Source organism: Bufo gargarizans, chromosome 3 (assembly GCF_014858855.1).
Source record: "Bufo gargarizans isolate SCDJY-AF-19 chromosome 3, ASM1485885v1, whole genome shotgun sequence".
Classification (NCBI taxonomy): domain Eukaryota; kingdom Metazoa; phylum Chordata; class Amphibia; order Anura; family Bufonidae; genus Bufo; species Bufo gargarizans.
This window is the reverse complement of record NC_058082.1, coordinates 466862698-466874822: the sequence shown is the minus strand read 5'-3', so window position 1 is coordinate 466874822 and position 12125 is coordinate 466862698. Positions and strand designations below refer to the sequence as shown.

Below are 12125 nucleotides of genomic sequence, written 5' to 3'. Positions count from 1 at the left end.
CACTCGGATCAGTCATGTTTATTTCAGTAGTGAGAGGGAGAAGACCCCGCCATATAGCTAACTAACCAGTTACATACTTTTACAAATCACCTTATACTACCTTTAACCCGCCCCCCCCCCCCCTCCCCACATAGATAAAACTCACTTTTTCCACATCATCCTCATCCACGTCCAGTAGAGTCCCATCATTCTCCAGTCGAATTTTCACTTTTCCTTCAGGTAGATTGCCGTTTTCTGAATTCAGCTTATTCGCTGTTGAAAACAAAAAGAAAAACTATAAGTGTTAATATTTGCAAGTTTTTTGCCAAGGAAAATGTATACATATTCATTCCAAACTAACTTATGGACCGTCTATTTCTACAAGTGATTACATTTTTATCATTATCTACTGCCGTCTCTCCTGACATGTCGTTTTTAGTACTCCCATTCAAAGAACAGTTCTTGAGCATCTTTTCTTACAACTGCACTGTGTTATGCCTCAGTTATTCCTTCAAGAAATGCATGCATAAACGGACAACAGAGTTGGGGGGTGCCCCTACAAACTCTGAAACTGTCCAATCAGCAACACACATGTAGGACAAGGGAATAGTAACACCCAACTGATAATTTATTCATACAATTCTAGGAGGAATAACAGAGGAACACCACAACACGGTTATAAGAAATTATAGATGGAGAATATGTAGAATACAAGTATTCACTAGAACAGACATTTCAGGGGAGGAGCCAGGTCCTCTTTAAAGTGCCATTAACTCCATAGCGGAATGTATATGAAAAATAAAGTGTTTACATATAGAAGATAAAATCAAGTGCAGAACGGCACAGAGGGACAGGGGACAGTGCCCACAGGAGCTTACAATCTACAAGAGAAGCAGAAATACTAAGGTGTGCATTAGGTGTGAATACTGATCCATATTGATGGCAAGACACGCAGACTAACAAATGCCTCGTTCGTTCTATTTCAGCCCTTCGCTGTGACTGCACTGGGGGTCCAAGAATTTCCATTAAGATGGAATCTGAACTTGCAAAAAAAATAAAAGATTAAGGAGTTACACCGTGTGCTGTCCACATCCGTTGCTCCTTTCCAAGGCCCCGCAAAAAAAAAATATAGCATGTCCTATTCTTGTCCGTTTTGCGGACAAGAATAGTCAGGTGTAGAATGGGCTCCCGTTTCGCAAATTGCAGAAGGCACATGGGTGGCTTCAGTTTTTTTGCGGATCCGTGGTTTGCAGACCGCAAAAAACAGCACGGTCGTGTACATGAGGCCTTACTCTACTTTTACATATGTCTAAAGTCACTTTTGGCCAAGTCAGATTTATTAATGGTCCTTTAATACTGTGATAAATGTGGTTTGACGGTAGCAGTTTATCCTTCAGTAAGCGGCTTTACAAAAGTGGCACATCTTTACAAAAAAGTCGCATGTTCTATTAAAAAGTCGCATAAGATAAGCATGGTCCTCACTAGAGTGAAATTGTCGCAATAGTAAATCTGTCTACAGATTCGTTTACATAAGAAAACACGCCCACTTTCAGAAAACTGGCGAGCATAACGCAGAGCCAATAAAAGTCGCAGTTTGTGCAAAAATTTGCAACTTTTTCACTCCATTATTTTGACTTGAGCTAATGATAAATCTGGCCCAATAAGTGTAGAAGGGGCACGAATCTTATGTATATGAAAAGGCCAAGAAGGAAACCTACCACAGCTTGATCTGATTTCTGTCAGTTTTCATTAGGCTACCTGCACACACATTTCTGCACAGAAGAAAAAAAAAAAACAACACGCAAAGTGTACATAAGATTGGGGAAATCTCATCCACTTTGCTGGTACTGTACTAAGCTGCAGTTATTCCGCACGAAAATCCATGCAGAAAAAACATGTGTAATCCACATTGTGTGCAGGCAGCATTAGGAATCGGTGCAGAAAACGAGATTCTGATCATTTGACTATAAAACCTCCATTGCTTATTTCAAGCGGTTATAATCACAGCATAAAACATTGTATTAAGTCAATAATACGTTTTCTCCCCCCAGGAGATCCCATATTTTCAAGACACAGTCCAAGCCGTGCGCAGGAGAGCGGTTCAGAATAATAGTAGATCTGGAAGGTCACAGAAGCCAAGCCTGCTCTTACCTTCCTACTCAGTACTAAGAGGCAGGGAGGTATAAAAGGGAATACCGAAAACAGTCTTTATAGCGGCTCTTTCATAGTTTATACATGATTTAACCCTTCAGGGGCAGCTGGAAATTACTTACCAGTAAAGACAAGAGAACCCAGAGTGGGCCAAAATGTGGAATTTTGCACCAAAGCAATAATATAGCCAATAATCAGACCACGTATAAGAAGTGAAGAGCATATTTTACAAACAGCACAAAATAGTAATTTCTACAATAAACATAGTTTCCAACAGTCCCGATTTTGCAGGGACTGTACTGGAAAATTTGGGATGTCCCATGCCAAAAATGGACGTAGCTTATAAAAGCCCGATCAGATCCAAATACAGGCAGTTTCAGCTGGTTTCCTGGGACGGGGCTTAAAGGGGTTGTCTCATCTCGTGGTTACTAAGGCAAGATGAGACAGTCCCTACCACCAGCTGGCTGGGAATCAGCATAGCTTGCCTGACCATGCCGTTTCTGCAGCTCTCATGCACTGCAATGCTGTTTCCTGGCAGTCTGGTGGTCAGAACTGTGTGCTGTCCGGGCCCGTGCTGCAGACCACAAATTGCGGTCCGCAATGCACGGGCACTGACCGTGGGGCAGCCGCATGTGGATCATGGACCCATTCACTTGAATGGGGTCCGCGATCCGCATCCGACGGTCCACACTGCAAAAAAGTAGTGCATGCACTACTTTTTTGCGGTGCAGAGTTACGGACAGAAAACCCACAGAAGCACTCCGTAGTGCTTCCGATCCGTGACTCCATTCCGCATCTCCGTGATTGTGGACCCATTCAAGTAAATGCACCCGCGATCCGTGGTGCGGGGTGTATTGCCCGTGTATTGTGGACACCCTGAATGCGGCCCGCAACACAGCCACAGTCAGGCAACAGCCGTGTGCATGAGCCCTAAGGAGTCCATTCACACATCCGTGTGTGTTTTGCAGATCCATGGATCCGCAAAACGGCAATGTGCGTTTCGCAATAGAATATGCCTATTCTTGTCTGCTATTGCGGACAGGAATAGGACATGTTCTATTTTTTTCGGCATCGGAATTGCGGACCCGGAAGTGCGGGTCCGCAATTCCAGATCCGGGCCGCAAATCGTGCAGCCCCATAGAAATGAATGGGTCCGCAATTCCGTTCCGCAAAATGCGAAACGGAATTGCGGATGTGTGAATGGAGCCTAAGGCAGAGATGAGACAGCACGTTTAAGGTCAAATTCACACTTCAGTTATTTGGTCAGTTATTTCCATCAGTTATTGTGAGCCAAAACCAGGTGTGAGTCAAAAACACAGAACAGGAGGAAATCTTTTCATGATACCTCATCTCTTGTTTTGGCTCACAATAACTGACGTAAATAACTGAAGTGTGAACCTGACCTAAATGCCTCAAATTTACCAACTGCTATGTTAGTAAGACCTCATGCACACGACCGTTCAGTTTTTTTTTGCGGTCTGCAAATTGCGTATCCGCAAAATACGGAAGCCGCCCGTGTGCTTTCCGCAATTTGAGGAACAATTTGCGGAACGGCCCATTGTAGAAATGCCTATTCTTGTCCGCAAAACGGACAAGAATAGGACATGTTATTTTTTTGGGGCGGGGCCACGGAACAGAGTGCTGTCCGCATCTTTTGTGGCCCCACTGAAGTGAATGGGTCCGCACCCGAGCCACAAAAACTGCGGCTCGGATGCGGACCAGAACAACGGTCGTGTGCACGAGGCCTAAGTAGGAATAACAAAAGGGCAAAAACAAATCTTGACAATGGCTTCTATGAAGCAGAATAGAAGAGCTTTTGTTACAATGGATTGTCAACCTGAGTGTCTAAACGTCACTTACCCAGAGAGAATCCATCTTTGTGAACCAGCCACACCTTCTCAGTCTCATACCAATTCTGCTCTGCAGAGATCTGCTCCTCGGTCTTGGCCTAAAAGAGAAAACAATACCATTTAGATCGGATGACACTAGATTGGTGGGCCTCCATGGTCAAGACGGTTTTCCAGATGTGGTCCTTCAAGGCTGGGTGAAAACATGAGGGAAGGGGGGGGGACAAAGACAAGCCAAGGATAACAAAGACTCTTGTATAGAACATTACACAGAACACATCACAACCTATGAAACAACAAACATCACCGCACACAAATACAGAGCTTCCATGAGATGACAAATACCATAGTGCCAGTTTCTGCACTTTGATTTATGGATGTAGAGTTAATACGCTGCAGGAATCAGAGGCCAAGAAACTTTGATGACAAGTTCAAATACACCGTCTTTTCTTGACTGGCTGCCCGCTCCCACTCTTTAGGAAGTGGACACTAACTGTATTGGGAACCACATAAGATTCCTATGAGAAGCCAACGTCACCTCTACCCATTATTGAAGCATTCTTTTATAATTACAAGATTCTTTGTCACCAGAGTGAAATTTAGACACTATTATAGTCACGTAGCAAACAAAACTGAAAACCAGGAGCAGAAAAGACATCATGTGATAACATTATAATACAATATAAAAAATAAAAAAATCACACAAAATTGTTTGAAAAAAAACCAATACCAATGACAGCAGGTGGCCTGGAAATAAAGGAAACGTGACCTGATAACCCTCTAGAAGTAGGAAGAAGTCTGCTCATCATGTGGAACGTCAGCACAGTTGTTAAATCATCTAGATACCCCCAGTTCTCCACTGTCATTTGGCCATCAATCGGTGTTCTATTACTAAGTCACAATTTCACTCCTACTTAGTGTGGAAGAAGAGTGGGTAGAAAGATGTAGGGTAGGTGTAGCGACGCTCATTCAGCATGCTAGCATATGGGGGGAGATTTATCAAACTGGTGTAAAGTAAAACTGGCTTAGCTGCCCAAAGCAACCAATCCGATTCCAGCTTTCTTTTTTCAAAGCTCCTTTGGAAAATTAAAGGTGGAATCTGATTGGTGGCTATAGACAACTAAACCAGTTTTCCTTTCATCAGTTTTGATAAATCTCCATAGTGGACAGCATGATGCTAATGTCTGTAAAGTGATGCGGAATATAGTAGCGCTATATAAGTGCGTAAAACAAGTAAATAGTGTACAGTAGTGCCAACATTTAAAGGAAACTGGCAACATTGAACATGCAGTCTGACGCAGGAGGGGCTGAGCAGACAAAAAAAACAAACAAACAAAGACTATGCTGAATCTTTTCCTATAAAATTTCCAATATATCAATCACGTAAATCCCTCTTTCTGGGATTAGGAATCCAGTGGACTGTCTTACCCACTAACTGACGGCCATCTCTTTATGGACAGTCTTACAAGTAAGGTTGTCAATCAGTGAAAAGCAGTGGCCCATATAGACCAGGATGACAAAATTGGGAATTAACTGTCACCAACAGAGAGACGGGCCTTATAAGGGGTAGTGGTCCACAATATAGCTTAGTAGGGGTGCTACTATAAAATTATGATTACTTTTGTTATCTAGGAGGAAGCATAACTTCAATATAAGGCAACAAGGGTTTTTATTAAAAAATGACAGACTTCCTTATTGCATACCATATGAAAATCACCTATTTTAAAGATTTTTCATCAGTGCATACAAAGAAGGTAAGGACATCTTCAGATCATAAAATTGGAGATGAAATCCTAAGTGTGACGTAGTTATCTCAAGTCTCTAGCAATATAAAATATACTCATTATTATATAGAGGAAGACTTATTTCTATGTAGAAAGAGGATTGAAATGTAATAAGAAAAAAACTGACTAATAGAAAAAAATAAACTAATCCCTATAATGCTTGAGAAGATATGCATAGGTCTGCAATCATCTGTTTTACTGAAGGTAGATTACATTGCATAATTTATGTGCAACTTAATATCACATGTGCTTTGTGCTTTCATTCCACATGGCAAGAAGTTCTTCTATATTACTGAGCTGCACGGCCCTGGTCTCATTCTATGTGCCGTGCATCTGACAATGTGCATGCCACCTGCTATCATGGAGTGGATAACTTTTAGAGAAAAGACACACCACACACAAAATAAAAAAGCAACATCACGGCATATCATCATCAGCCAACCTGAGGCAGAGCATTGGGCGAGCTCAGAGACAAAGCTGAGGCTTCTTCAGTGGGACCCTGAAAGGCCGACTGGGTGGAAGGAGGAAAGCAAGGTCTAGTTAATGGCTACTGCATGGCCAGTCATGGAATCAGAGACATGTGTCATCTTTAAAACCTCACACATATCTGTGAAAGCTTACAAATAAATTAACGTGACTATAACGAATCAGATTAATACCATTACAGGTCATAAATGTAGTCCATTAGGCCTACATCTTAAATTACCAATTTTTCTCATTAATTTAATTAACTTCAATTACCAAGAAATTACCAAATAATGCCTTACTTCATTTTATTACCAGTTATGAACAGATTTTTCTTACCCAGGACCTGGGGTGAGCTGCTCCATTAAATACAGGTTAAGGACCTTCGATGACGTCACTCCGGTCATCACATGGTACGTCACATGATCTTTTACCATGGTGATTCACCATGGTAAAAGACCATGTGATGACCGGAGTGACGTCATCGAAGGTCCTTAAGCTCTATTTAATGGAGCAGCTCACCCCAGGTCCTGTTCATCAGCAGCGGAGACACAAGGAGATGCCAGCTTCGCGAGCAAGTGGACTAAGGTGAGTTAAATTATATTATTATTTTTTTAACCCCTCTAGCGCTGGTTTACTATGCATTCTGTATTCAGAATGCTATTATTTTCCCTTATAACCATGTTATAAGGGAAAATAATAATGATCGGGTCTCCATCCCGATGGTCTCCTAGCAACCATGCGTGCAAATCGCACGGCATCCATACTTGCTTGCGGATGCCATCCGATTTTCACACACCCCATTCACTTCTATGGGGCTTGCGTCACGTCAAAATCGGAAAATATAGAGCATGCTGCGATTTCTACTGAACGCACAAGTGATGCGTTAAAAACATCGCTCATGTGCACAGCCCCATAGAAATGAATGGGTCAGGATTTAGTGCGGGTGCCATACGTTCGCCGCACGGATCGCACCCGCACGGAAAACTCGCCCGTGTGAAAGGGGCCTTAATGATCCATGGCTCTCCTTTCACTTTGAGGGTCCCATTCTGGAGATGGGTCCCAGAGGTTGGAGCTGTACCTATCGGACACTAGTGGCATACCCTGGCGATATGACACCAATGTCTAAGATGAGACAACCCCTTTGAATGTAATCAAATAATAAAAGGGTCACATACTCACCAGTTCACTGCCATTTCCAGTGCTACTGCTCTGGTCCTCACATATGGTCTATTTACAGGCTGCAGCAATGACGTAGCTGTGCACAGCCCGTGACTGCTGCAGTCAGTATCTGGCCTCAGTGGACTCTTGCCGTATACTACTGAGGAGAGTGATTGCAGCATTCACAGACTGTTCAAAGCTACATCATCATTGCAGCCTGTACACACAAACCGAAGGGAAGGATCAGATCGGCATTACCCGAAACAGTGGGGAATCAAGTGGTGAGTATACGACTTTTTATATATTTTTATAAATTAAGAGCCCAAAGGGGGGGGGGGGGGAGTTCATAAAAGTCAGACAACCCCTTTAATTTATATAACCTAAGGAAACCTTTTTATAATTAGAGTCAGCCTTTGAGGCGAGGCATCTAACGCTGGGCAGGAGGACTGCTGTGTGTAACAACTATACATATAATACACAGGTTTCCTGAGCTCATTATCTAGGAAAGAGCAGTACAATAGGTTAGCATCAGGTTAGCGCATGCAGTGACATTTCATTCGGAAAAGGGGGGGGGGGGAATACTGGAAAGCACAGGTGTCATGGCCGCCAGCTAATGCTTGAGATGCTCAGGAGAAGACCTTGTTATAAATCATGCTAGAAATTGTAATAGGAAAGTACATGCAGAAGATCCATCAGGTGTCATGGTGCACACATGCACAGGGAGAAGTGGAGGACAGGGGGGTTAGTAATGCAGGAAGGAGATGTGAATTGAGCCTTACACTCCAGCATGACACACGCGCACAGACACCAGCCCAGATGTGGATAGAAGACGAGGCTGGGTTGGCAGACAGATCCTGTGTGCAGGGGTACAGTACCTGGCTCAGTGCAGAGGAAGAAGAGGCTGCTGGTTCCAGCTATAGCAGCAAGAAAATGAAAGAGCAGAAACTATCAATGAATGAACGTAGCGGACGCCTTCAGACACGACATCACTGGCAAATAAAAGACCAACAAAATATTTGGTGTATTAAAAGGGAGCCTGTCACCATGAAAACGCTCTCTAATCTACCGGTCCCATGTTATAGAGCAGAAGGAGCAGAGCAGATTGATATATAGTTTTATGAGGAAAGATTCAGCATAATCAGATAGCAATCAATGAGTTTGGAAGTCCAGTGGGAGAATTCACAAAATGGCTGGCGATATTACCTATACAACTGTGCATACAGATATAGCTGTCAATCACAGACAGGACGGCCCTCTGGACTCCTAAGCACAGAAAGTCAATTAGGCTCCATTCACATCTCGGAGATCCAGCGCTTCACTGCCAGATCCCCATTGACTGCAATGAGGTCCAGCGGTGATTCGGCCAATTTCTGGAATAAATGGCAGGTTTTGGCCGGACAAAAAAAACTGCATGCAATGATTTTTCATATAACCAATAGCCTTCATTTGTGATGGATCTCCAAAACAGAGATGTGAATGCAGCCTAAGTTATAATGAATCTTTTGCCACAAAAATATATGTATTAATCTGCTCCGCTCTTGCTGCTCTATAACATGCCGCTGCCAGATCAGACTGCATTTTTGACATGACCGGTTTCTTTTAAGGTGAAGACGGCAGAAGACTATCACACCAAGATCGAACGTTAATGTTCAATACAAAAACTCTGCTATCCCATCCATGGAAGCATGAACATGAAGAAAATGGTTAGTAGAAGATGGTAGGTGCAACCTGCATTCATATACTAATATATTCCTGAGGGTAAAAAAGTTGTAATACATTGTAAAAGTTAATAAACGCATGAGCAGGACATCATCATCATTTTTGAATATGCTGTTCATCGCCATCACTGTAAAGACATTTACAGTTTTTGTAGCTATTTTTTTGAGCGAAAGCCAGAATTGGATCGTTTAGGAAGGAGACGTAGGAGTCCTTCCTGCGTATTTCTCACTACTCTGTTTTGACTCAAAAAACAAAAACAAAAAACCGGCATTAAAAAGTCCATAAAACTGCTTGTGTGATTCTTGGCTTGAATACACTACGTAGATAAAAAAATAAAATAAAAATAAAAAGAGATGTCCATCCAGCACCAATAGAGTTATTTACTAAAAGCACATGCAAGAGCATTAGTTGTTCCAAATTAAAACACAAACACACATCACTGTCCCATGGTTTTCCTCATTGAAATCAATGGAAAAAGCCATCACCAAATAGAGGGTCCTGCTGTGTTTTTAAAAACTGCAAAAGGCGCTAAAAAACTCAACTTCCTACAACCAGCTGTATATACACCAGCGACTGGCAATAGGATCACAGCATGTAAGCATGAAAAGTTGAGCTTGTCCATACCAATCGAACGAACTCTATCCAAAAAACTGGTCGACAACAGGGACATCTGAAATACTGCAGGTACTTAGATAAGAATGCCAAGATGTAAGCCATAGCTTGCGACGAGCACAAGTAGTTGCCTGACCAACAACTATGTCCTTCATACAGTATGTTCTTTCATGTACCAATAGGCAAGTTACTGTCACATGTCTCCAAGAGGTATAAGTTAACCGAGCCAGAATATTTTACTCGAGAATTAGGGCTGTACAACGGCCCTCACAAACGTCACCAAATCCCACTGATGTTCCTCAGACATCAACATTAGTTATACACAAGCAACAGTTAGAAGCGGGAACACAGAGCCGCCCAAGCACAAGAAACATGGAGTAACCTAAAAACATTATTTACAGATGCCATGAAGATCCTCTCCAGACGTTTCTGGGCTTCCTCTGGCGCGGTCTGCTGGGATACAGGACTTGTAGCCTAAAGGTCAAATTTGCATTCATTATTTATGTACTGCAGAGATAATATCCTATCTGACATGCATGTTACCAAAGAAAACTGGGGAAAAATAAAAAATAAATCAAAAAGATAGTGTTGGGGCCCATTTACATGGCTCAAGGAGCCAATTATTGAGAATGAATAGTCCAATGAACAGTCATTCCCTATAATTAGCCTGTGTAAAAGGTGATGCGAATCACCCAACCGATAAAAATGTTTGGTTGACGGGTGATCTGATCATTTAAGTGGCAAAACGTTGTCACTCAGAAACACGTCGTACTGCTTCAACAGTGATCTGCTGCCAATGAACAACAAAGCTGCATCAGGACACGACCACAGGTTCGTTCCCAATCACATCCCCGTGTACCGGTCCATTTAGCGGTAGTGATCATTCAGACAAGCTGGCAATCATCGGGAAAAAATGGTTTGTTGACCTGTGTAATGGCCCATGTAAATGGGGACCACTGTGTAATGCCACACATCTCGCAAAAAAACATGAAAATAGTCACACTCTACCAAGAGAGATTAATAAAACTATGGTACTACAGTATCAGTGATGACGGATCTTAGTACATTCTCTTAAAATATTCTATGCAATATTTTGCACATGTGTAATGGTAGCGAGTGAAAATTCAGCAAGTAATGCAATGTTAAGATTTTTTATATTAGAAAAGTATTTACACGTTATTTTCTATAGAAAGTGCTCTAGGAACATCCATGGGTCCCATAACTCTGTCAGACCCTAACCTACCAGAGGAGATCCTAGTACTCATACGAGCCACTATGATATTGAATGGAGTATTTTTTTCATAAATGCTCCTGTACACATTTAGATCTGACATGAGGATCAGGTCACACACAAGGCAAACATTAGCCTTGCTGATGGGGCATGCTAGCAGTTTGAGTTTCAACACAGGATTGCATTATAAAAAAAAGGCACCTGCCACATTCGATAAGAGAACAATAACGGAAAAAATTGTACAAAATGTTTTAAAATAAAAGCACATTATTGTATATTGGCATTTTGCCCCTGAAACCAGTAGTTTACACACATAAATATACAAAGCAATTATGGGCAGAACAGTAGTTTCTTCTAGCTTGAAATATCAGACATGGCACAGCTGAACAGAGTATAAAGATAGACATGTAACGATAGGAGGACGCTGTATCTTCTCCTTGCCCGTCCATCAGCACTTCAACCAAAATAAAGTCATTTCCATTACTGAAATGTAACTAATTTTCAAGGTTACACAAATAACATCTGATGTGGTCTAAGCCCCAAAAATATTTAATGTGGCAACAATTACAGGACAACTTTTTTAAGCAAATTCTCAAAATATTTGAGAACAATGTGTCCTTTAACACAATGCCATCTGTAATACTCTCATTCAAACCGTAATCATGTTGACCAATGTTGAGGTCATGTCAGGAGGAGGATCTCCAGCATCCACAGTGTATAGAAAGCTTGTCCATCCTACAAACAATTGAGCATTTCAGGCCAGAAGGTGGCCCTTACTCCTAACTCGTAGAGGATACCTCTCCTCCTTTGAGCAGTCAAGAAGACTTTTATTAGATAATAAGTATCAACATCCATGTGGGGTTTCACATGAACATTTCAAAACCTCCTGGAGGAGTCACAGAGGAGCTAAGAATTTTGAAGCATTTGGTGAATTACCCAACTTGTTCCATATCACATAGAAAATTCTTATTTCATTTAACAGATCTAAAATATCAATTGAAACAACACACCTTATTCGAGATCCATTTTTCTTGAGTGACCTGGGAAGACTTAGACTTCTGAGGTCTGGGCGGTGCAATGCCCTTCTTCAGAGAGTGCTGAGCAGAGGTAGGAAAATTATTGGAACCAAAAGTTCACTCTGCTGCTATCTAACACAGATAAGACCCAAGCGCAGCC

The 12125-nt window shown here is 42.0% G+C and overlaps 1 protein-coding gene across 21 annotated transcripts in view; it reads right to left on the bottom strand.

The window, feature by feature from the left end:
• The window catches only part of LOC122930354 (unconventional myosin-XVIIIa-like), a 331901-nt gene that overhangs the window by 198802 nt on the left and 120974 nt on the right, over positions 1 to 12125 (bottom strand). For 8 of the 21 annotated variants that reach the window (XM_044283690.1, XM_044283691.1, XM_044283672.1 and 5 more), the window contains 5 exons: positions 10118 to 10192; positions 8263 to 8301; positions 6204 to 6272; positions 3991 to 4078; positions 146 to 252 (listed from right to left, as the gene is read on the bottom strand). In XM_044283690.1, the coding sequence (XP_044139625.1) occupies positions 146 to 252; positions 3991 to 4078; positions 6204 to 6272; positions 8263 to 8301; positions 10118 to 10192 (378 nt within the window). Of the gene's footprint in view, positions 1 to 145; positions 253 to 3990; positions 4079 to 6203; positions 6273 to 8262; positions 8302 to 10117; positions 10193 to 11959; positions 12047 to 12125 lie in introns of all 21 variants that reach the window. The other 13 variants (XM_044283677.1, XM_044283689.1, XM_044283688.1 and 10 more) reach the window with 7 other exon arrangements.